General features: G+C 40.0%; 1 protein-coding gene across 1 annotated transcript; it reads left to right on the forward strand.

Moving 5' to 3' along the window:
- The first annotated feature begins 125 nt into the window (after window positions 1-125).
- Window positions 126-23,789, forward strand: plbd2 (phospholipase B domain containing 2). The gene is made up of 13 exons (XM_063187620.1): window positions 126-146; window positions 10,412-10,515; window positions 12,182-12,275; window positions 12,966-13,130; window positions 14,990-15,090; window positions 16,386-16,600; window positions 19,052-19,146; window positions 19,796-19,956; window positions 20,272-20,370; window positions 20,697-20,768; window positions 21,661-21,813; window positions 21,942-22,104; window positions 23,110-23,789. The coding sequence occupies exons 1-13, from the start codon at window positions 126-128 to the stop codon at window positions 23,281-23,283; spliced, it is 1,617 nt and encodes a 538-aa protein (XP_063043690.1). The 3' UTR covers window positions 23,284-23,789.
- Window positions 23,790-25,701: the final 1,912 nt, after the last annotated feature.

Consider the following 25,701-nt stretch of genomic DNA (forward strand, 5'->3'; position numbering starts at 1 on the left):
AACACTGCACACAACGAAATTGCATTTATGCCTCACCCGTGCAAGGGGGCAGCCCTCAGTGGCGCCCATGGGGAGCAGTGCGGTGGGACGGTACCATGCTCAGGGTACCTCAGTCATAGAGGAGGATGGGGGAGAGCACCAAACTGGTGAGTCAGGAATCGAGCTGGAAACCTTTGGGCTTCAAGCCTGACACCCTAACCACTTACCCTGCCCTGCCCTGTATAGCATGTCTGTTAGGAAGATGACACAGCAATATTGCAAAGCTGGTTTTTGATAATGTGGGTGTGTCCAAGTGGTTCTGTATTGAAAATCCCCCTCTACAGACAGGGAGTTATTTTACAGAATTCATCTGAAATATAGGCCTAAACCATATTGACAAATTCAACTGTAGTTAGACAGAGTTCCTGAATAATCAGAACTGTGAACAGTCCATCATGCATGCATCTTTGTCATTAATATACTGTGTAAATGCATATTCACAGTATTTCCCTCATGAAATTAAGTGTCTTTGTCGCATGTTTGATGGACTGCTGTGCCAGGAGAGAGTGTGTGTGTGAGAGAGAGAGCACAGAGCACAACATTTACATTTATGCTATATTACATTATTTTCTCTGTCTTTCCATTTCTATTCCGTACTTTCAAACAATTCCATACTTATGCTGCGTTCAGACCAAATACGACTGACACAACCCAGGTAGCTGAGGTCGAAGAAAAGTTTTGCCATGAATTCAGTTTATTCGCTGTGGACGTGACATTGACATGTTTGATTTAGCTAATCACAAACGGCTCCGGGGTGCAGTTTTTGGAAAGCGTAGTTGTTAGCAGAGTTAGCAACTTCGGTAGTTGCCAATGGGAATTTGTATCGCAACAAACAAAGTAGCTACCATAGTTAGCAACTTCGCTTTGCAGAAATGCACCCCTGGCTTGACAGCAAGGGACATTCATAGATATGAACTTTCCAATTGGTTTGCGCCAAACCGTGTCATAGCTCATTACCATAGTATTAGCTTGAGTTTAATCACTGGAATTCGCTCAGTTCGCTTCGACCTTGGCTCTGGTTGCCTAGGTCACTTATCCTCCATAGAGAAATAATGACTTCCGTCGCTCAGTTAGATTAGGTTGCTCTTGTTGCAGAGCCGCCGCTAGGCATAAGCAGAATAAGCAGAGTGCTTAGGGCCTCAACCACTTTGCCCCCAAAATTGGGGCCTCCTCCTAACTGAGATTAACTAAAAAAGGTCGTGAAAAAATATTGAATTAAATGACAAAACATGTATATTCCTGATCCGGCCCACTCCCATTCATCTTTATTCCCGCTCCTGCCGCTCCCATTCATCTTTTAAATTTTGACTCCCAACCCACGGGGCCCACACGAATTCCCGAAAAATGTCATCCTCTACGGTTACACAAACAAAAGTAAAACAAAGCACTTGTTTAGAATTGAGATTTAGAATTGAGTTTAAAACTCTTCTGATAGTCATTGTCACTAAACATAAATATTACCTCTGTCTCCTGTGTGGTTGTTCTTTCAGGTCAATTTTGATAAGGTGATACACTAATTTTATTCATACTATGCTAGAGCAATATCATCCTAAAAGATGTCTCAGAGTCTCCTCTACTGGTTCTGCCTAGGGTAAAATCCAGGCAGGGGCAGACAGCATTGAGTCATTATGCTGCCAGATGGACATATTTTTAAAGTAGAAAACGCCACGTCATCTCCATTTTTAAGCCTGTTGTGTTTTTTCCACATTAACCTCTTAGGCTAGTGAAATCTCCCTCCTGAAGTCTGCCAGTTTTCCAGGTTAAGCATGTGATAGCAACATCGTATTTAGGTTGCCGTTTGACACAAGAATGGTCAATCATGTCAGCCTATTTTTAATATCCTCGTCAGTTTGCGGCGGTTCGCTAATCGCATGTTTGCACACACACCTTTGGTCCCCATTAATTTTCGGTCGCAAAGGGAACCGGAACTTAGTGTTACCAGATGTGGCGTGTCGTCGCAGATGCCAAGGGATGCCAGGCATCCCCTAATTAAACCAACAACAGCTTTAATATCGTTAATCATTAAAACATTCTGTCTATCGAGTCTCCTATTTTAATATTCCCCACTCTCGTCACTCTCTGTGAGTATTTTCCTTCCAGTTGGGGAAATAGCGCCCCATCCCCTACCATTGGGTAACCATCTGGTGAAACAAAGTACTACACTACACGTCTCTCGATGCTAAAAAAAATCTGGTGCCAACGCGAGTTGGCAGCCATAAAATTCTGGAGTTTTGAAAAAAACGAATGCTTGACCAATCATATTGCTCAAAATTGGTCACGAGATAAATCATCTCGCCCGTCTATGATTTGCCAAGGAGGGAAACGGATGATACTTCAGGATCGGCAGCCACTTTATCTGCCTGTAGAAACTACATTGAACAGACTACGGGCAAAATAGTCACAGTTAAAGCGCGCATACAGCCGATGGCTCCCAATGTCAAGGCAGGCAATGCATAAAATGGATTTAACATAACGACAGGATTTTCACATGGACACATAGGCCTATACGTTCAGGATAACTTCTACAACGGTAGGCACACTTGCTTTATTGTTTCAGAAAGGTAGATTATAAGCAGGCCACCTAACGTTTTGTGAAGCTAGCTTTGTTTTTAGCTTTGTTGCTCGCTGCTTGTTAGCTCTTGCTATTATGGCAATAAGCTATGGTGATTATTAGATGGCATAATGTGCCACCAGGTCCAAAATATATGCATCATGCCACTTCTCTGTGCTCTGCTGTGCTCTGTTTCAACCATGTGCATCAGGGTTATTTTTCAATGGGTTTTGGTGTAGCACGTTTGCGCTGGAAATCGCCATACATCTGGCAACCATAGAGAGGTCGCACACACAACATTTGACATTCGATACAAGACGTTCACGACTCAGAGCAGCCGGTTGAACCTAGTCATCAGTAGAATAACTGTCAAGTAGTCAGTCAGTGCATGGTGTCCGGTGTCTGTCTGTGTTATTGCATTCTGTTCTGTGGGGCATTTGAACTGGCGCTTAAGGATGAGACTGAATTGTGTTTAGGGGGCTTGTGGAGCATCTGGTGTCGTGCGTAAAGTGCAAATTCTTGCGGTGTTGCTTGTCACTACTCCAACTCTGAACAGACATAGTATTTTTCTTGTTATTTATTTCTTAACAAAAGTAGTCGCACTGCATGATCAAGTGCTGTAGCTGCGCTCGTGGTGTGCTGTCCAAAACAGACCTCTCCTTCCCGTGCTTCGCCGGAGTTCTGGGCAGTTATATGCCTTCCTGGTTCGCAAACATGCAATGCATCTCATATTCTCATGACCAAACTTTCTGCCTTGCTTGTTGTCCCAGCCAGCCACCGCTACTGGTTAATAATAATAATATTATATTATATTATATTATATTATATTATATTATATTATATAACATATTATTTTTTTTGTTCTCCCTGGCTTCCTCGGAAAAATAACGCACGCCACGCCACTCAAATCCCGGCCAAAAGGTTCTCAAAAACCGTGTGGGGGTAAAGTGTGAGTGAGTCACCAGGGGGCCCCATGTATATAGGGGGCCCACACACATTACTAGGGCCCAACATTTGTGGCTACGTCCGTGATGGTGCTGTTCAGGGGTGCACCATGTTCAGTGCTATCTAAGCTGCATTTTTTTTTCCATTTTCACCGATATCATCTCTTGTCTTGTCATACTGTGGCATCACGCATCACACTAACCTTTTTCTCGCAAAATATAAAAAGCACTTCCTCATTCTAAAGAAGAAACCCAACTTTGGTCTAAGTTTCTTACAGAGGTTCTCAATATAGATACCAAAGGACATCTTATCATCCAGCCAGATCCCTAAATACTTGTAAGATGATACTCCTTCTATTTTAGTGCCATCTTGTGTTGAAACACTAATGTTAGGTGAAGAGCGTGATTGTGTGAATAACATTGTTTTTGGTTTTTTTAGCATTTAGAACTTCAAGTCAATAAGAAATGTTTGCACGTAATTAAAAGCAGACTGCAACTGTGAAAATGCAACATTCACTGATGGTGAAGGTGTGCAAAATAGTGTCATCTGCATAAAGATGCACTTTTGCTGTCTTCAGGTCCCTACCCAAGTCATTTATATATAGAGAAAATAAATTCGGGCCCAAAACCGACCCTTGTGGAACCCCCATCGCGACTTCTAATGATGCTGAGGTATATTTATCAATTACAATACACTGTGTTCTATCACTAAGGTAATTTGAAAACCACTGTGGTACAGTATCGCTGAAACAAATTCTTTGAAGTGGCTTCAAAAGAAGATCATGGTCCACCTTCAATCAAATCATCAAACCATCAAATGCTTTAGAGATATCAATACATATTGCAGCACAAGACTTCTTATTATCTAAAGCATTAAAAATGTCATTTGTGACTGTGGTGACAGCTGTGACTATGCTATGACTTTGTCGAAAGCCAGACTGCATTGGAATTAAAATGGACTTCTCAGTTAAAAACAGTTTAAGTTGCTCATTTATAAGAGATTCAAATAGTTTGGCCAGCACAGACAATCTTGAGATTGGGCGATAATTGTCCAATAAAGAAGGGTCTTTACTTTTCATAAGTGGGAGGACAAAAACACACTTTTAAGATGTGGGAAACTACAAAAACAAAAAGGTTTCAACAGATATGCTAATCATATTTCTCTGTGTCACTGTTGTTTCTTGTGCATTATAAGATTTAAGATCATAAGATTTAAGATCACAAAGATTTATTTTCACTTTGAGATGTTGATGGGACAACACTCCAGGGCCTCCTGACACCTATTGTCCCCACACCTGGGAAAACTGTTGGGGATGTGGACCAAGTATTTGCATGTGACAAGGGCACTGACACCCAGAGTGGTTTTATCAAGACTTTCTGAACAGCTGTGTGAGGGATTAACAACGTCTACCAAGGGTCTGACATGAGCCTTATTTCTCCATGTGATATGAAATACATCAAGGTATATCCAGAGGTTGAGTTATTAAAGAGGATTCAAAACCCACCCACTCAATGCAAAAGAGTATGCTAAAGTTGGGTCTCCTAAGGGGGCGTTGTCCCCTCCTTCTTCTATTTTTGAGGTGTTTGCATGACCTACCGCCATCTACAGCGTTAAGGGGACTTCATTTATTCTCAACCTCAAGACTCCGAAGGTCTCGGTTCCCTAAAGGGGCGTTCACCCGACATAAATTGGATACTGGAAAAGAACTAGAATGACGTATCTCTGTCTATAAGATATCTGGTATATCTGTCATGTTTTGTTTCATTCCAAAGGTCTCATCATGAATGACAATATGGTATGGTCTCTGTCCTGAAACACAGTTGTGTACATTTAATAAACTTGTACAACTTCCTTGTGGTTTAGGCTATGTCAAGATGACTGAAGCTTCTGCCATATGAGGCCTTTAACCCAGCATGTGACTTACTTCCAAAAAGGATTGTCATTTGGTGACAGTAATAATTAACATTTGTATGCTGGAGATTTTAAAGGTGCACCGTGTCATATTTTTTTGTAGCTTATTTCCAGAATTCATGCTGCCCATTCACAAATATTACCCTTTTCATGAATAGCCTACTTACTGTACTACCTTGAAAAAGATGTTTCCTGTGATAAATACTCCTGCCGACCGAAAGCTTGGCACATTAAAGAACACAAAGAGAATCTAAGTGTGCAGATATTTTTCTTTCACTTTTCAGTTTTTGTGTTCATGTTTTGTACCTTTTAATTTAGATTGCAGTGTAATAGGGTTAAATGCAAAATAGTCTGTAGACAAATAAAAGGTATCTAAAATTTAAAATTGGCATCGCAGCAGAGTAGATATTACTGTCACCTGTCTTTGATGTCTATGGTAATTCAAAATGGTGGACTCATACCAAATGAATGTGTGAAAGAAACGTACACAGTGGTCCTATAGCGGTTTTTCAGAGAATGTTGCATTATGGATTATTGTATTATCTCTTGTCTTATGGCTCTATGCATGCAAGCAGTTTATTGCAAAAGCTACAGCACAAACAAAAAAAGCATTTCGTCATCATCCAAGGGATCTGTTTGCTTCTTCCATGCACATTATTGTATTATCTCTTGTCTTATGGCTCTATGCATGCAAGCAGTTTATTGCAAAAGCTACAGCACAAACAAAAAAAGCATTTCGTCATCATCCAAGGGATCTGTTTGCTTCTTCCATGCACAGAATGATGGCATGCAAGCACCACAATAAATCAAAACCATAAATGCTGGTATTGTTTCTTTCCTTCATGACCTGCTCCATCTGATTCAAGATGTTCTCCATGCGGTCCCTGGTACTTGTCACTAGTCTAGTTTCAAGTGTTCATGTTTATAGCCTTTACACATACAGTATGCACCTTTATATCAAAGATTTTTTTAAACTATAGGGCCTATTATAATGTCCTTTCAGCATTATGAGTAATGATGCCTATAGAAATTGGGCTATGTATTGTGACTCCAATATAATGCTTTTTGCATGGAAACTAATGAGTATTGATGAAATGTATCTAGCATCCATCTGCAATTGTGAACTGAAAATGATCAAGATTAAGTTCTTGATATATATTTTTTTTCTTCTTAATTACGTGTTTATGTAAGTTTTTGTATACAGTGTGACTCCCCAAGCATAGAAAATTCCGAAGACTAATTTTTAAAAACAAAATCAAAAACAAAAAAACCCAGCAATAACCCTGGCAACACGTTTGTGTGAAATCTCAGAAGCTTCTGCTGCATTCTCTAAAGACCTGTACGGACAGATAACTGATTTGCTATAGCTGCATATTTAGACAAACAACTCTGTAATATTTCTCTTTATATTTTATATAAAGTATAGACCACACAGGCTCTTGGGGTGTACAGTAGATGTAGGCCTACACAAGGGAGCAGCTGTGTAATGTGGCCAGACAGAATTGCAAGGCCGCGGTGGAGCAAGAATTTGATCAAATGGTGCGGTGTTAGACCAGGAGACCAGGTCTGGAAGAGATAGTGGGATGGGGTAATGTGCTGTGTTTTTCAACATTACAAGCTAAGCACATAACAAATGCGGTCATTTTTTACAATGTTATCTTAAGATGGCGGGGGAAGAGGAATTGGTTTGCTGTCTGTTCGAAACAAATGGCTTGCTTGAAATGCATTTCAGTTAAAAGATCTTATTTCAGATGTTCGTGTGTGTTGGCAGAAAAGTGGTTTTAGAAGGAGGAATACAGTACATTCATCTGTTGTTCTATCTATCTGAAACTCAAATTCACAGTGGGCCAAAATCAAAACCTGGGATGAAGGCGTGTGCTAAATATTTATTCAACAAGTCCGACAGGCGGACAAAGCTGCGTCCGTCTATGCACTCTGCTGCCTTTTGGACACAGGAGGGAATTACAATTAGAGAATGCGCATCAGACGGACAGACGGACAGACAGACCGACGGACGGACGGACGGGCGGACGGACGGACATACCCTCTCATAAAGATGCTGGGACGCCTCTAAAAATGAACTGAAATTGTGCATAAAGTACACACTGGGTGCATCAAATGGCCTTTGAAAATTAAAACTTTGCAAAACCCTGCTCTTCTCTTGCAGTATGATTTCTTTTCACTACCATAACATAATATTGGAAATAAGCTCATATTACACCTCCCCTTGAGTTAAATTATTGAGTTTTACCTTTCTCCTGTACTTCCTGCCGTTCTCTGAGAACGGCCGTGCAAATTTTACCTCCAAACTAGCAATTAACATTGAGTTCTACGAGACCAGCTAGCCGCCAGACACTCTCTTACACTCAAGCTTGTCAGCCAGACACTTGAGAATTTGGTTGTGTCCCCAAGTGTATTGTAGCCTATGTATCAGATGGTGATGATCATGCACTAAACGGGGAATATATTTATTTGAACTCTGTGAGGAGGTTTAGACTCCCTTGTAAATACATTCGCTACAAACATTCCTTTATTCCTCACTCTATCAAATTACTGAATAAACAGGGAACAAAAGGGATTGAGTGGGATAAAGTGGACGTCTCTATACTAGCATTGGCACTGTTGATGGTGATGGAATAAGGGTATTAGCTGCGTGGGGGATATACATGAATGTATCCATGTTTTTACTATTTTCATCTAAGTTGTGGAATGGATGTAACCTTGACATTTGATCATATTGCAAATAGGCTAGTTGATCGAATATACCCTGCACAGATGTCAGTACAATTAGTGTCAGGGGTGTCGTTCAGGGGGGTGAAGTGCGATTGAGTCACCAGAGCCGGATTTCAGCACCTCACGTGAACAGCTCCTTAGGCCTACTTTGGAGCGATCTTTGGGGTTGTGCAAGTGAGATCACGTACCGTAGGTTTGAATGTGCCCATGATAACACTCTGTAGCTACTCCAATGGCAAACATTGGAAACATTCAGCACCACACCCACAGACAGCTCCCCTTAAGAGCAACTTGGTGTCGGAATGGTGGTACTGTATATGGAAAAGTGTCGGAATAGCGAGGTGTTGAAAGGGCAGTATGTCGAAGTGGCGGTATGTCGGAATGGTGCTTGCTCCCCTTTTTGCTCCTCCATTCATGGGCTCCAGTCTGACTGTATTTAGTGTGACATATTAACGCTCCCCGCCATGTGCAAGTTCATCTACCCACTTGTTGCATTTATCTGAAGATCAGTAGGATGCAAGTTCGAATCCCACTTTGACCCACACTGCCTTTCAGATTTTATTATACACTACAGTGTTCCTAGCTAGGTTGGAACAGCAGGTATGTTATTTTTACTAAACCTTTTGACAAAAGGCAACTAAGTCCACTTTGAGCATTTTCTGTGAAAATGCAGTCTGGTTGCTTGCTTGCTCATCTTCCATATTTTCCATTTCAAAACGCTCCTCCTCCCAGGGCTTTCGAAATAGAGACACCATTCAAACTCTAAAACAACCGGCCAGGTTTAGAGATGTTCAAGCATGCATTACATGTATGTCCGTACCTCTTGTCGTTATTGTCGATTATGTGCGACTTCTGGTCTCCATAGGAAACAATGGTAGAATGTTCACTTAGTGATGTCACCCTGTTCTAGAGAATAGAGTGAGAAAAAGGTTTTCAACCATTAAATCTGAACACCTTCACCTATAAACTTGGTTGAAATTTTGTTAGGTCTGAAATCTGACTTGAACTGGTGCAAATTTAGCTAAGTTGGAATAGCATGTAGGCCTATGTTTTTTAAAATTGTATTTATTTTACTGAAACTGCTATCCCTTGGCCGAAAAGGCAAGCCCCTATCATTTTCTTTGAGAATGCAGTCTAGTTTTACACTGACGAATTTACAGGAAATGAGTATGTGTGAGAGATGGGTTAGGGCTAGGAAATGACCCAGGCCAGATCTGAACCTGGGTACCCCTGCATGGCCAACGTGTTCATACTGGAAGAATGGCTGTCAATGTGTGTACAATTTTGAATAGTATCTGTAAGGACACTATCCGATATTCCGATTCTTAAAAGCCCTGGAGTCCGTGTATCATCCGATCATTCAATTATTCCACGGACCCGGTCCACAAAATAGCAAAGGATGATTCAAATGGTGTATGTAATGACTAAAGGGATCTTTGATTGACACCATGTTGGAAATGAGAAATTTCGGCATTTCAAACTTTGATTAACTTCATAAAGCATCTTTACTACTACTACTAATACTCTTCTCAAGTTTTAGTCTGTTTTAAGTATCGTATGAATACTATGAAAAATATGTTTTTTTTTCTCCGTAAAATCAAGCATAATTGCCATCTATTTTTAACCACTTTGCAAAGGTTTGATGTACAGTACTATGTAGTTTTAAAAAATATATACTGTATTATCAGAGAGGACCGGTCGATTCGTTCAACGCACTTTTCCGATCGGACGTTCCGTTCAAAACTTGAGACCATTCGTATAAAGCCTGGGGCATTTCGAAGACCTGAATACGTTTCGTGGAAGACCTAAGGACCTGTCTGCTATTCATTTTCAGATGATCAAGTAATCAGCTGTTCTGTTCTGCCGCACTTTCAATGAACCTGCAGCAGACAATTGTCATGGTAGGGCAATCTAATGAAGAAATAAGGGTATTAGTTATCAAGTCAAACGTCTGTTTCCTGCCTGTGCTTGGCCCTGCATCATGCCACAAATTACCCCATACAGGCGAGACAGCCGCCCCACCAGGCTTACCCCATCCCTACCACATTGGGCCAGTACGTTCTATAAGAAGTCCTGTTTCAGACCCTAGAGAGCGAGAGAGACTCTCTACACCTCTCTGGTTGGTTGAAGATGTCAGGTCGCGCTGCAGGAGCTTGTCCAAAACAATTTGGTATAATACTTCTGTTTAACACTTTGCTTTCTTGTGTCTACAATGTTGGTGGTGTTGTTCAGTCTGCCGTGATTGACGGTCAAACCGGCAAGCTTGTGCTGAAAGAGGGATTCCAGGCGGACAGCGTGGCGTGGGCGAGTTTCACAAATGACATCTCCAAGTCAGGGTAGGTGGTTTTAAAGAGTTTTCATTTTTTCAGATTTGTCTAAATGATATATACGGCTAGCCTGATTTGGAGCAAGCTTACAGGAACTATAAGATGTCTAAACACCCCTGCTCAAATGCCAAGTTTTTGTGATGTAAAAAATGACATATTGAAAATATGAAATATTTTCCCACATTTATATCAAGTATAACCTGTATGATAAAATGGAAGTCAAAAGATTTAAAGGAAAAAACATTCTCAGATCCAAATCTGACAGATTGCGAGTACATTTCCTGTGCCCAGTCCTCCTCAGATCACCCGACAAATGTTCGATGGGATTCAGGTCTGAACTCTGGGGGCCATTCAAAAACCTCAATCTTATTCTGATGAAGTCATTCTTCTTGATTTAGGTGTATGGTTTCCAAGCTTTCTTGGCCGGGGACCTCATTTTGACAACCAAAATTTCGAATTACTAATGATTTGTTGCAGCACTTTTGGCTTTTATTACTGCACTCAGTCTTTTTGGGTAATTTATTCTGGTGCGGTCCATTCTTGTGTTGGCTTAGGCATGGGCATGGGTAATTGTCTTTCTGAAAGTTCAACTTTCTAACAGGATGGCACTTCCAGTGTGGAACTGTTCATCATTCCCTCCTCACTGACTTAAGACCCAGCTCCAGCTGAAGAAAAAAGTATCAGCATCATGCTTTTCTTCAGCTGGTGGTACTGTGGCCTTAGTCAGGGACTATGAACAGCTCCAAATGATGTGCTGCCACAAAAACTTCTGCCCCTATCATATATATTAGAAAGTTGAAGATGAAGAGTGCTGTAATGGAAGCCAAAGGTGCTGCAACCAAATATTAGTTTAAGGGTGTGCATATTTAAGCTACTATGCTAATTTAAGTTTTTTTATTTTCTATTCTTTCCCTCAAAAGCTTTCTGTAAGTTTTTCATTTGCATTATGCAGGTTATATTTTATAGTAAATGTGGAAAAGGTTGTGAAATTATTTGTCTTTGTGTTTTTTCATCACATCACAAAAACATTTGGCATTTGAAAAGGGGTATAATACACTTTGTGTAGCCACTATACATGTTTCAAGTCTACACTGTACACCATACTAATATGTACTTCATATCAATTTGCACAAATAGGCTTGTGAAGTGACATCACCAAAATCTGGTTGTAACCCTGAAAGTCTTTGGATTTTAACATGGCACTTGGTTTTTGGATTCTGTCCATCTGAGTAGGTCAAGGAGATTTTTAAAAACTTTTTTGCCTATTTTTACAAAGACACATCAATTGCCAGCTCATTCTAAATGGTTGTTACGGTCGGTGATGACTGCCAATGGATTTTTGCTAACATTCATTTTTGGGATGCAAAAGTCCAAAGATCCATGCACAGCTTCTAGGTGCTGGTAAACGAAGGAGTATGCAATTTCGAAGGGAAAAAGTTTACCGCACACTCGTTTGACGTTGTGCTGTAAACTGTAAACTTTTTCCCTTCAAAATTAATTTTTGGGACTTTTTCGTGATGGACCCAGGTGCAAGATTAGGACCAGATTTTATTGATGTCATTTCTTCGCTATCTATGATTGAATCATTGACAAGGAAGACTGTCTCACTTTCATTGTATGTGTACTGTATTCATTTGTTGAATTATTTGTTTGTTTATTTTCTTTTGCATTTCAGTTGGGCTCAATTGGAGGTGACCACTAGTGCCGCCTATGACGACGCGTTGCAAGCATATGCCGCAGGAGCTGTGGAGGGTGCTGTTACCTCACAGGTTACACTCCATTTCTGCTGTTTCTCAAGAGCCATATGACCAAATACTATCATGGTTAGACTACTAGCCAAGCTCCAGTTTTTCAATATCATACTGTATATTAGAAATATAATTTCGTGTCCAAATGAGAACAATACATTTTTTCTAAGATATTGATTGACTTGTCATGTCTGGTCATACATATGTGTGTCCATGAAGATATTAATGACTAGACAAAGTCTTGACCTCCACACAAATTAATAGCCAATCAGTGCTAGTCTGGTACCCACCAGGCTTGTACGAAATTCCGAATTGAATGAATTTCAATTCAAAGTAATGCCATAATACGAAAACTAGTTGGTGTCATTACCTTGAATTTCTTTGAATATAATCTACACCACCCATTGAAAGTACATAGAACACGTATTATGGCATTACTTTGAATTGAAATTCTTTCAATTCGGAATTTCGTACAAGCCTGGTACCAGCAGCCAAATAGGTAAACGGTGTATCAAACACTTGGGCCCTGACCTTGTTTTCTATTCTCTTTTTTTGCCCCTCCTATATGTCTGATGGACACCACAGTCAGATCTACAGACTATATTAATGTTGTTTATTAATTTTAAAAAATACTATCATGAAAACTCACCTATCCGTTCTAGTCATCAAACTAACATGACAAGTTGTTTCATTACTTCATATGTACCGCAGCTCATCAGAGACCAGTGGAATAACACAGTTTCTGGCTACTGTGTGCTGGGGGAACAAGGATATGACCCAGTGTACTGCAAAAAACTTCAGGACTACATTGTGACTAACCTCCAGTGGGTGGCGGAACAGATAGAGAAAGAACCTTCCTCGCCATACTGGCACCAGGTAGGCAGGATGCCAAGGCAAGGCAAGGCAAGGCAAGTTTATTTATATAGCGCATTTCATACACAGGTGCAACTCAATGTGCTTCACAAAGTTAACAATGTAAATGAAAGGAAACAGGGAAGAAAGAAGGAAATGAATTAGAGTCAAAAAGCATTTAAAAACATTAAGATAAAACATAAGGTAAAAATAATAATAACATAAAATAAAATAAAACAAATTAAATAGAAATAAAAATAATAAGAATAAGTAATTTAAGCTAGGGGAAAGCATCTGAGAACAGCTTTGTCTTGAGTCTACATTTAAAGCTATCAATAGTGGGTGCATTTTTTATGTCATCTGGAAGCTGGTTCCAAAGCTTTGAAGCATAGAAGCTAAAGGCTGCCTCTCCACACTTTGTTTTGACTTTTGGAATCACCAGCAAATTCTTCTCCGTTGACCTTAGTGACCTAGTTGGTGCATACAGCTGAAACATATCCAGTAGATATGTGGGTCCCATTCCATTTAGTGATTTAAACACAAGTAGCATAGCCTTAAAATCAATTCTGTAGCTTACTGGGAGCCAATGCAGCGATCTTAAAATTGGAGTAATGTGGTCGAACTTCCTTGTCTTTGTAAGAACCCTTGCAGCTGCGTTTTGTACAAGTTGAAGCTGTTTAATGGTTTTATTGGGGAGGTCAGTAAAAAGACTGTTACAGTAATCAACTTTACTAGAAATAAAGGCATGTATTAGCTTCTCCAGATCATGTTTAGACATCAGGCCCCTAAATTTAGAGACGTTTTTTATGTGATAAAATGCAGACTTAGTAATAGCTTTCATGTGACTGTTGAAGTTTAGGTCACTGTCAATGAGGACCCCAAGATTTTTAACTGTTTCCCTTGCTTTCAGTCCCTTTGTTTCAAGGATAGTAGCAATCTTTTGTCTCTCCTCTCTTTTCCCAAATATAATTACTTCAGTTTTATCTGTGTTCAGCTGGAGGAAATTGTGAGACATCCATTTGTTAATTTGGTCCATGCAATGATAGAGTGATTCAAGGGGGGTATAGTCATTTGGGGACATAGATAAGTAGAGCTGGGTATCATCCGCATAGCTATGGTAATTTATGGAGTTATTCTCGATAATGTGTCCCAGTGGCAACATATACAGATTGAACAGTAGTGGTCCCAGAATGGAGCCCTGGGGGACCCCACAATTCAGAGACATCGGTGATGAGGTATGTCTTCCAATGGCGACAAAAAAACTTCTTTGTTGTAGGTACGATTTTAACCAGTTGATCACTATGCCTGTAAAGCCAACCCAGTGTTCCAGTCTATGTAGTAGTATAGAATGATTAACTGTATCGAAGGCGGCACTCAAATCGAGTAGAACCAAGACGGATAATTTGCCAGCATCAGAATTCAATCTTATGTCATTCATAACTTTAATAAGAGCTGTTTCAGTGCTGTGGTAGGCACGGAAACCTGATTGAAACTTATCAAAATAGCTATTAGACATTAGAAAAGCAGTTAATTGGTTAAAAACAATTTTCTCTATTATTTTACCCATGAATGGTAGATTGGATATGGGCCTATAGTTGTTTAGTACCAGTGCATCCAGGTTGTTCTTTTTCAGTAAGGGTTTCACAACTGCTTCTTTCAGACAGCCTGGGAATATGCCTGTTTGTAGTGAGGTGTTGATGATCTGAAGTACATCTGATGATATTAGATTTAAGATGGATTTGCCAAATCAAACGATTGCAGAAGACCAACACTCAACGTGGTACACAGAACACGGTTAATGTCTACAGTATTCCTGATGTACTTGTGTTGCACATTTTTGTTTCAGATGTGTCATCTAAAGACACTTTGCGTATGTTCCATAGGTCCAGCTGGCTCTGTTGCAGGTTCAGGGAATGGAAGATGCATACAGTGGTCAGCTGTCGTTTCCTACAAAGGTTCCAAATCTGAATCCATTTGGTTTTCTGTGAGTGTCCTCTCTCGTCTCCATGTTTTGTCTCTCTTCGTCTGTTTGTTTTGCAGAGATGGGGAGAAGTCAGCCGGCCTCTGATATAGCAAGCCGAAGAGTCAGGCTTATTCGTATGCTCAAAACATAGCCTTTGTCCCTACCGCTGCCTCTGCAGATATGTTGTGGTTGTGCCAAATAAGGCCAACTCTTTCAAGATATCCAACTTTCAAGATGGGCGACTTTTTGTTTGCACCACAACTTTTGAACAGGCTTATGGATTTGTAACAAATATTTTAGATAAGATTTCTATAACATGCATTTTGGGAAGCCAATACTTTCAATACAGCCAACTTTTTGTTTGTACCATAACTTTTGGATGGGTGCATGGATTTGCATCAAATCTTGTGTGCTAACACTATAATTACCTTCGCCGACTTTGTCGGGAAGGTCATGTTTTGACCGCTATGTATTTATTTATTTATTTGTGAATATGTTTGTTTGTTTGTACTTCGTATAACTCAGACAGAACTGAGCCGATTTTTATGAAATTTAGTGGGATGATTGGTCATGACCCAAGGAACAATCTATTACTTTTTGGGAGTGATTGGGTCAAAGGTCAAGGTCAAGGTCACGAAAAGGTCAAAAACGTAAATTGAGCCGATTTTTATGAAATTTAGTGGGATGATTGGTCATGACCCAAGGAACAATCTATTACTTTTTGGGAGTGATTGGGTCAAAGGTCAAGGTCAAGGTCACGAAAAGGTCAAAAACGTAAATTGAGCCGATTTTTATGAAATTTAGTGGGATGATTGGTCATGACCCAAGGAACAATCGATTGCTTTTTGGGAGTGATTGGGTCAAAGGTCAAGGTCAAGGTCACGAAAAGGTCAAAAACGTTTTTCTTTGCCAAGCACTATATGCCAGAACAACGTGTGCATGCTGAATTGAATAAGAGGTCAAGAATGGGCCAAAAATGTAATATTACGATATTCCGGTCCGATTTAAATGAAACTAACACCAAAATTTGGAGAATGTTATGCCCCACACTCTGAAGATGGCCAGAAAAAAATAAGTGGCGTAGGCGAAGGTTTGCGCTCTACCGAGTGCCCGTTCTAGTTATATTTTGGTGAATGCTTTGATTTTTGCATTAACCAGTAGCATACAGAGGCTGGCATTTACTAGACACAGGTTGAGCCATTCTCTTCCCAAGACAAGACACCCTGATGACTTGATGACCTTATAAGCCTATCACTTTGCACTATTTTATATAGATATGTTTTTTTTTCTTTTTTCCCCCACTCTTTTTTGATCGGGTTGTTTCAGATGGTCGGTGACTTGTTTGATCTGGAAGGGGCACTGAATAAGCCTAGTCTGTTACGAACCCTTGGCTCTGGCTCTTGCTCTGCTTTGGTGAAACTTCTGCCAGGAAACAAAGAGCTGCTTGTAGCTCATGCCACCTGGGATGAATACACAGCCATGTTGAGGATCTTGAAGAAGTACTCCTTCTCTTTCCATCTTTCGCCAAAAGGTGATTTGCACAAATTCAGTTATATCACATTTCTGATTTATGCATCTAGGAATGGACGGCGACCTTTTGTGCACATAGTGCCACCAGGTTATCGAGCTGCTCTTTGTACCTACCTATTCAGCAGTGGCATGCACAGACATTTTGGGGGGCAGGTGCTCGAGGGGGTGCAAGGGCATGTGGGAATTCTGGCTTCCTTACTGGGCTAAACTGTAATGCAGTGGTCTCCAATTCACTTTTCCCAAGGGCCAAATTATGCAGCGCAAGCGAGGCCGCGGGCCAGACACACCCCCCCCCAACCCCCCCCCCCCCACCAAAAATAAAAAAAATAAAAAAAATAAAAAATAAAAAATAAAAATAATAATAATAATAATAAATAATAGAAACACTGTTGAAATATTAAAATATTAGTATTAGCTGTTGCAATATAGTGCCAGGGATGAATGTAAATAAAGACCAACTGTGGACAGGTGAGAGAGAGAGACCAACTGTGGACAAGAGAGAGAGAGAGAGAGAGAGAGAGAGAGAGAGAGAGAGAGAGAGAGAGCACGTTCAACTGCTGAATGCATGTTCAACTGCTGAACGTGCTCTCCAGCAGAGCCACTTCAGTCACGGCACGGAGGGAGGGAGGGGGAGAGAGATTTAGGCTACATGACAAGACCTAAAACAAATATAGGTCAATGTGCGCTAAAATCCCAATTCGATCGAGGAACAAAAGTCATTTCCATAGCGATTAAATCTCATTGAACTCGTGCGCTGCATCTCACCTCTGCCTGAACAGAAAAGACGCAAGCCCATGCAACAGGTGGCACCCAGGCAGATGAAGTTTCCAGGAATGCTCGTCTATATATTTCTTTATTGCGGTCGTTTTCGAAAATCATATTAGTTTTCCTCCAACGCATTCCCGATGTATCATGCATTCTCTGCTCAACTGATCTCGCATAACGCGCCCCTACCAAACTACGGGGGAAAAATATCCTCCACATTTAGAATGGGCTACTACAGTACGCCAGCTAAAATGCAAAGAGGGTGATATCACAAATACACAAAAATAGTGCAGGGGAGGAGAATCGTCCAGATTTAACAGAGTGAGTGCTCTAACTGCATAACTGAGCGCTCAAGACTCTTCTGGTTGAACAAAGGGAAACACGCTCATGAGCACCGTGCACCGTCGGGGCTGTCGGGGAGATGAGGTGGGCCATCAGGAATATTAAACCCTATTCTGCCTAACTAGGCCTACTAGCCTACGTATGTTTCCTGGACATTTCTGAAATTCGGGTTAGGGGTAGGGTGGAGCAAGGTAGCCTACTGTTCTCAGATGCTCCCGTGGCGCCTTCAGATAGGCTAAATTAGGAATGCGATACAGTTATACACGTGCGATACAGAAATACAGATGGTCAGCCAGACCTTGAATATTACGAGTGCAAGACAAAGCAAAACTGATATAACAAAAACATACAATAGAAGCAAAGGAGAATCGTTTACATTTGCAAACAGAAGAGAGTTGAGAAAACTCTGCCGACTTGGCTTAAATAACTGTGCGCTTCGCGCCTCATGACTCTCCAGGTTTAATAGAAAGGGCGCGGCTCACCGCGGCGCGCAGGCTGCACCCAGCAACGTTGACCTTCAGGAATACTCAGCTAATCTTCTACCTGGCTCTATATTTCCAAGACATTTTAAAGGAACTGGTTTCGTTTTTGTCCTCCCAACGACTGTTCTCTGGAGCTTGAATTGCGTTAACGTCTCTACATGTAGGCTACTACCTTGCATAAATGATACTTCCAAAATACGGGATAATTGTCATCCAAACTTCACATAAATGTGAGTAAACAAAAGACAAAATGTATCTGGCCTGCTAAATACATAAAAATAGGGAAGGAGAGAATTGTCCTCATTTTCAACCAGAAGAGAGGAGAGTGCTTCGATACCGCACAATTGCGAATGGTCTGATGACCGAGGTAAACGCAATGATGAATAACGGCTTCTCTAGATGTCTAGGAGACAACAGATTGCACTTCACCATTTTCCCTCATCGTCAATGTCTGTCATGAGACTGTTATTATAAGATTTAACTGTTTGTGAATGCTTAGGAGAGATAACTGACGTTTTTGTGATCGAAAATCGCGCATGGCCACAAATAGGCGCATTTATGGTTTCATTTTTAAGGACCTCATGGCGGGCCAGAAATTTGCTGCCCGCGGGCCGCAGTTGGCCCGCGGGCCGTTGTTTGGAGACCAGTGCTGTATTGTATCGGGGCATTATTGTCACATACTTTTGATGCCATGCATTTGTAGATGATCATGCCAACATGGACCACAGTACATTGTGACAATTAAAAAAAAAGCACACAATGCAGAAAGGGCATTTTTTTCCAGTAGGGCTTTAGCCACCACCTAATCCCTGCACGACTATGCTATTTAGTGATGTGTTTGGTCAACTGGACTTGTGTTTCAGGGAAAACCCCCATTCCAGGAGCTGTACAGGCGTTCTCCTCTTACCCTGGCGCCATCTTTTCAACAGATGATTTCTACATCCTCAGCAGTGGGTTGGTGAGTAGCCCTCCGTCTGATCAACTTCTGGGTTAACAACAAAAACAACAGCAGCAACCATAATATTAATTGTTTTTTGTTATATACAGTATATATTTATATAGAGCTGGGACTTAACACGATTCATTTTGATGAATTAACTACACAAACATTAACACTATAAAAAAAATAATGCATTTTAATCGTACCATAATATAGTACTGTTGTAATATTGAGCTGTTGATGAATCAACAGTCTATTCTAGCCTCTGAAGCTGCAACAGAGAGATGTTTTAGTCAGGGTTTACAATCTTCAGATTGTACTTAAAAGCATTGACAGAAAATACCCCAATATTATGTCTGATAAAAATGGCACTGGTCTGTTGATCTTGGTTAATTACCACAAAGAAAAAAAAACAATATTTTGTTGATTAAGATTATGTATTGTCATTATTCAAAATCCATGTGAAAAAAATGACGTCACACTGTTCTGAAGTTAGATATTTCAATGTGATTAGAATGTGATTAATTTCAATTAATTAATTTGAAAGCCTATGCAATTCATCTTTCATCGAATCCCAGCCCCTATATATATGTATATAAACACACTCCAAGTGAGGAAACACCAAATCTGTTATATAAACAACTGTACCTCATCCCTACTTTTTCAGATTGCTTTGGAAACCACAATTGATAACAGTAACCCTGCCCTGTGGAAATATGTTGTACCTGAAGGAACCGTGATGGCATGGCTCAGAAACATTGCCGCTAATCGCCTCGCAAATACAGGAAAGGAGTGGGCTGATGTCTTCAGCAAGTTCAACAGTGGAACGTACGTACACTGTAGAACCTATGTACAAGTGCATTAGAAAGGGGAATAAAAATGATCATGACTTGGAATGTGGGATAAGTAGAAGTCCGCACACTGTAGCTCCGCTTTGAAATTGATGTAGTTCATATGTTTCGATCAATCAGGTCATCAGATAAGCCATCAGAGCATCTCTGAATGCATAGCACATCATCAACAACAAGCAATGCTGGTGTATTATATACTACTGTATATAACCTACACTATGACACTGGACACTGGTTGACTGTGGCAAAATTAACGACCTAAGTCTCAAAAACCTGTTTTTTGATACCAAAGGTACAACAATCAGTGGATGATTGTGGATTACAAACTCTTCAAACCAGGAAGTGCGTACAACACACAAGACCAACTCTTCACTGTTCTAGAACAGATGCCGTAAGTCTATCACTAGGTCTTATTATTTCTCCAACTCAAGTAGCCTATTCTGATTATTTAACTTTCGGCTTTCTCTTTCACTTTGGCTTTTCCCTTTCTCTTGATTTCATTGTTTAAATGCCCTAGGCTTTAGGTATACATCAAAGTTACGTGACTTTTTCTGGTAATGTGCTAGTTTTCTGTTTTTGTTTTGTTTTGTTTTTTCCTGTTTTCTAGTTTATATTTCAACCAAACTTAAGTATCAGTTAAAATGCAGGATACATGTACCTCGGCCTACTCATTCTTGTTTTTAAACACTTATTCCTTTTCTTATCTTTTCCTTTTAGAGGTTCTGTTGTGGTCAAGGATAAAACCAAAGAGCTTTATAATACTGGTTACTGGGCAAGCTACAACGTCCCGTAAGTTAAAGCCATATCTCAAAACACAGCTGCTTAAGTATCTCGCACAAGGAATCTCCTTTGAGTGCACATATTTCTCTTTACCTTGTAAATGTTGTATTCGCTAGTGACTTCAACTCTCTATGAGTGTTGGACTGGTCAACTTCCCTTGCAAACCCATTTCTGAGAGGGTGGGCCAGACCTGTGTGCATGAAAAGTCTCTGTATGCTGCTGTTTGAAGCAGATCACTCATGTGTGACATGTGCTAAACTCTGATAATACAGGCTAATATAAAATGTCCACATACTGTTCACTGTTTGTTGTGGTTTTTTTGTTAGCTAATCAGTATGTTTTCTTTGGTGCAACATAGTGTAACAATTGTCAATTGTGAATGTTATAAAACTGTTCTGTGTCTTTATGCAATGCACCCTGATAGGTTTTATCATTTAGTAGTACTGTATGTAATGTCTTTAAAAGAGCAGTTCCCCTAATTTCAGAAGATTGCTCATATAGTTAAGCCCTGGTAAAATACGAGAGTACATAGGATGTTTGCATTGCCTAGTTTTAACAGTAGGCTATAGCCATATTAAGCATAGGAATGGAAGTCTATTGAACCAAACAAGACGTAATCAAATGCACTTATAAACATTTTTAAAATGAATGTTAAAACGGCTAAAACACAGAACGGTTATTTAATTCTGTCTAGTGATAACTTGTGGCTTGATGCTAATGGTTCTTTTCACTAGTGATTTTGCTAAGCTTTGCTAATAATTCCAATGCAGACGTACTAAACACTGAGAGGAAAAATGTATGCATGCTCATTTTTAATACATGTTTAAAACTAATAGCCTATGTGAAAATAAAAAAGGTGGACTGTTCCTTTAAAACTGTGTTTAATGCGCTGTGTCCATAGGTATTATAAGGAGGTGTTCGATGACATGGACTACGATGAGATGGTGAAGAAGTACGGTTCTTGGTTCTCACACAACATGAGCCCGAGGGCTCAGATATTCAGACGGGATCAAACCTCAGTGACAGATCTGGAGTCTATGGTCAAGCTCATGAGGTACGCTAAAAGTTCACCTTGACCCAGTTAAAAAAAATAACTGGTTTGTAAATAAATAATAAACATCTGTCTTTTCTGCTTGACTTCTGGAGTTGTAAATCAATTTCATTGATTAAAATCTGTTATAGATACAATAATTATGAGGAGGATCCATTGTCCGAGTGTGAAAAATGTGATCCGAAACCCAATGCTGCTAATGCTATCGCTTCACGCTGTGACCTCAACCCTGCCAACGGCACTTACCCGTTTAAAGCTCTGGGGCAACGATCTCATGGGGCAACAGACATGAAGGCAAGTATTTGCTGTCGTTATTGTTGTTATTTAAGATTTCTTAACTTTCCATTGTTGTTTCCGAAGAAAAAAAGCCTTCAGCTACTGCAGCATATCCTACAGAGCTGACATAGGGTATTTATAAAAACAGTATGTTGTAAGTATGAATTTTGAGTTATTAAAATGTTAGAAGTAGAATATCTGAAGCGCAGACTAATAATGAGTTCCATTATGATAATGTCATTTGTAGAGACAGAAAAAAGCTTCTGAACAACATGAAAACCGTCTCTTTGAGACTTAAATTAACTGACATAATCAAGCATGAATGTATAGTGTATACCCTCTCAACTAAAACTTTCTTAGTCAGTTTCCCTCTTAATACTATTGCCAGATTCACGCAAATGCAGTTCTACCTCACCACTGAAAAGGCACACTCAATTAGATATTAAAATCCGGGTTGGTCTGGTCCCAAAGTGTCTGATTTCACAAGAAATGACCCTAATATGTTGTTGACGACCTTTGATTACAGCCCTTTCACCTTCTTGTATTGATGATGGCAGAGTTTGAATTCTGTGCAAAGGGAGCATTAGACATCCTTTTTTACATATGGATTGCTCCCCCCTCAGAGTCCAGACCTCAACCTCAGTGAGAACCTTTGGGATATGTTAGAAGGCTTTCAGCATTCAGACAAGTACCATCGTCAATACAAAATCCTGGTGTAAAACTAATGCAACACTGCAAGGAAAAAAATCAAGACATTGCAGAGGTTTATTGAAACAATACAACACCAAATCTGCTGTGCAATCAAAGCTAAAGGCAGTCCAAAAACATATTAGTGTGTCCAAAAACATATTAGTGACCTTTTTTGCCCATGCTGTGTGTATACACTTAATACACTAACAACAAGTCTCATAACTGAGGATTTCCCCCCCAATGTCTATCTCTAAATGTCCCGCAATCTGTATATACTCATTGCAAAACCCTGCCATTTCATCATATTTTGTATTTGTTTCCTTCTCCCCACAGATGACCTCCTTCAGCATGTATAAGGAGTATGAGATGCTGGCTGTCAGTGGGCCCACATGGGACCAGGTGCCTGCCTTCCAGTGGAGTACTTCACCGTACAGTGGTCTTCTCCACATGGGCCACCCAGATCGCTGGGACTTCGACCAGGTTTCAGTCAAATGGAGTACTGATTGAGTTTAAACTTACAGTTTTAGATGCACACACGCTGAATGCTGCTTACTGTCATGAAAAAATTACATGAGCATCGCTATGCTGCTCAAATCAACAGTTTTGAAATTTGCGCACAACAGACACTTCAGTATTTTTTACCATGCCACCTTTTGTTGAATAGTATATAATACAAGATACCATATACAAGAGGATTATCATCACGTACCTCATACGTTTTCTTGTATAGTATGATTTATGAAAAATTACCTTGTCCAGAAAGTTCAAAACAAGTCCTATCAGAAAAAGATAAGAGGTTGGAAAAAAATGTGTTTTTCTGAACTAAATGACACATTTTATGGTACTGTTGGTTTTATGCCAGATTTACTTGCCTTTACTTTCCACTTTCCGCAGCAGTTAATGCCACGCCAGCTTATGTATGCACCAAGTAGTAGGCCTATAGACTATTTGTTTGCCCTCATTGGTAACAAGGTGTCAAAGACTATGAAAAATAAAGCAAGCAAATAAAACAAGCACTTGTTTGTTTCTTTGACTTTCTTACACTAACCAATGAATGAAGCGCATGTGTCACCAATGCTAATTATGATCCGTATCTCTCCTCCTTATCAAGCATTTCTGCTGGATCACCCTCTTTGACCTCACAGGTACTCACCTCTCCATAAGTCAGCGGTTCCTGAGCTGGGGTTGGGGATCCCTATGAGGGTGATGGATGGAGGTACCCCACAGGGTAGTACCCTTTCCCCCACAACTGTGCAGTTTCTAAAGAACCAACATTTAGAGAAACAAACAAGAAACAAAAACCAAAGCATTACATATACATTCTTAAAGGAACAGTCCACTCTTTTTTGATTTTCACATATTTGCAGCATTTCCAAGCATTATTCGTGATTGGTACCCACCTATTAAAGGCATTTCCTCAAATTCAGTCCCCTTGTAGGCTATACTGTTATCCAAGTTCTTGGTGCTATGGTTTGCTTAAAATAGGTGCGTTTGCATTAACAAAAAACAAATCCCACATATCAATGTCTGCCCAACTAATTTTGCAGTTTTAATTAAACAGTTAGATTTAACAGTCAGTGTTGGTCATACTACTTGCTAAGTGTTGAATTAACACGGCAAAAAGTACTGTGTGTTTACTACATAAGCAAGGAATCACTGTCAGTCACAGCAGTTTTGTGCATTCAAACGTGTGAATCCAGTTGAACACAAATCTCCTGTAACATGTCTGATCTAAATGGAAGAGCAGATGGCAGTTGCCATGCTGTGCGCGGGGAAGGACAAGGGTCAGACATGGTAGTGGGGTGAATTTGGGACACTGGATTTGGGACAATTTTGGTGACACTGAGGAAGACTCTTGCAGCCAAAATGTCTGTCAGTCCCTGCAATGTTTAAATAAAAAGAAAATAACAAGAAAGTAGAAAAAATTAGTGCGACCCATTTCCTACGTGAATTTGGGATGCCTTAACGTCCAAACACATGTAGTCAGAAAAGTGTTCTGGGATGACAATGCTGCATGAAATTTACAAATTGTGTCCAACTAGAGATGCAAATTACAGATTAATTAATTAATTGTTAGTTGATTGACCTTATCAATTGACTTACGATTAACTGACAAAAAAATCTCTTTTCCTAAAAAAAACATTACATTTAAAAATGTAAATAAAAAATGAGATGCTACATTTATATTAATCTTTATTTAAATTCTTAAATCCAAAGGTGATCAAAACTCTTCACACCTCTCTTTACGCACTTCAGTCATGCTGATTTCATCTGAGTCTCTCGGCAGTCGAGTTGGCGATTAATTGCAATTATTTTTTAAAACAGATTAACGCTTTAATCGACTAAAGTAATTATGTAGCGTGAGCTATATGGTTAATATGTGGAATGTCTTGTGTAGGCCTATTCTATATTTCTGTATGTATGCTACTGGACACCTTCATTTACCTCAGGATTAGTAAATTCTACTCTACTAATAGTTGACATCCGTATGTCCAACGTTTAAAAATCATGTCCATTGCATGTCACATGGTCCTTTAGTCCACGGGCCAGGTGAGATGTCGGTACCACTCAGAGGGTCAAAGGTTGCTTATATTTTTTGAAAAGATACATGTCTGAAGTTAACATTTTTGTATGATAACCCTTCTGGAAGTACAGCCAAGTTAGGGTTATCAGCCGTTAAAGTAACACCCCCCCATCAAAAATAAAGGTTTTTAAGATGGGTGCCTGTCTTTCTACTGGCCCTTGTTTAAGACATATAGGGATGGTTAATTTTGTTATGTGTGGTATCGTTGCGAAGGGGAGACTCTGAGCTTTAATCTGACACCTCTTGAGAACATTTTGGTTAAGTATAGCCCTCCCTGCAGCTCTTCAAACATTTACTCAGACACATTTTTTTCCATTTTCGCCGATACCATCTCTTGTCTT

This window comes from Engraulis encrasicolus, chromosome 21 (assembly GCF_034702125.1).
Source record: "Engraulis encrasicolus isolate BLACKSEA-1 chromosome 21, IST_EnEncr_1.0, whole genome shotgun sequence".
Lineage (NCBI taxonomy): Eukaryota > Metazoa > Chordata > Actinopteri > Clupeiformes > Engraulidae > Engraulis > Engraulis encrasicolus.

Coding starts and splice junctions, on each gene's coding strand:
- plbd2 (XM_063187620.1), top strand. CDS start 126: ATGGGGGAGAGCACCAAACTG. Junction 10,516..12,181: donor AATGACATCTCCAAGTCAGG/GTAGGTGGTTTT, acceptor TTTGCATTTCAG/TTGGGCTCAATTGGAGGTGA. Junction 22,105..23,109: donor ATGGGGCAACAGACATGAAG/GCAAGTATTTGC, acceptor TTCTCCCCACAG/ATGACCTCCTTCAGCATGTA.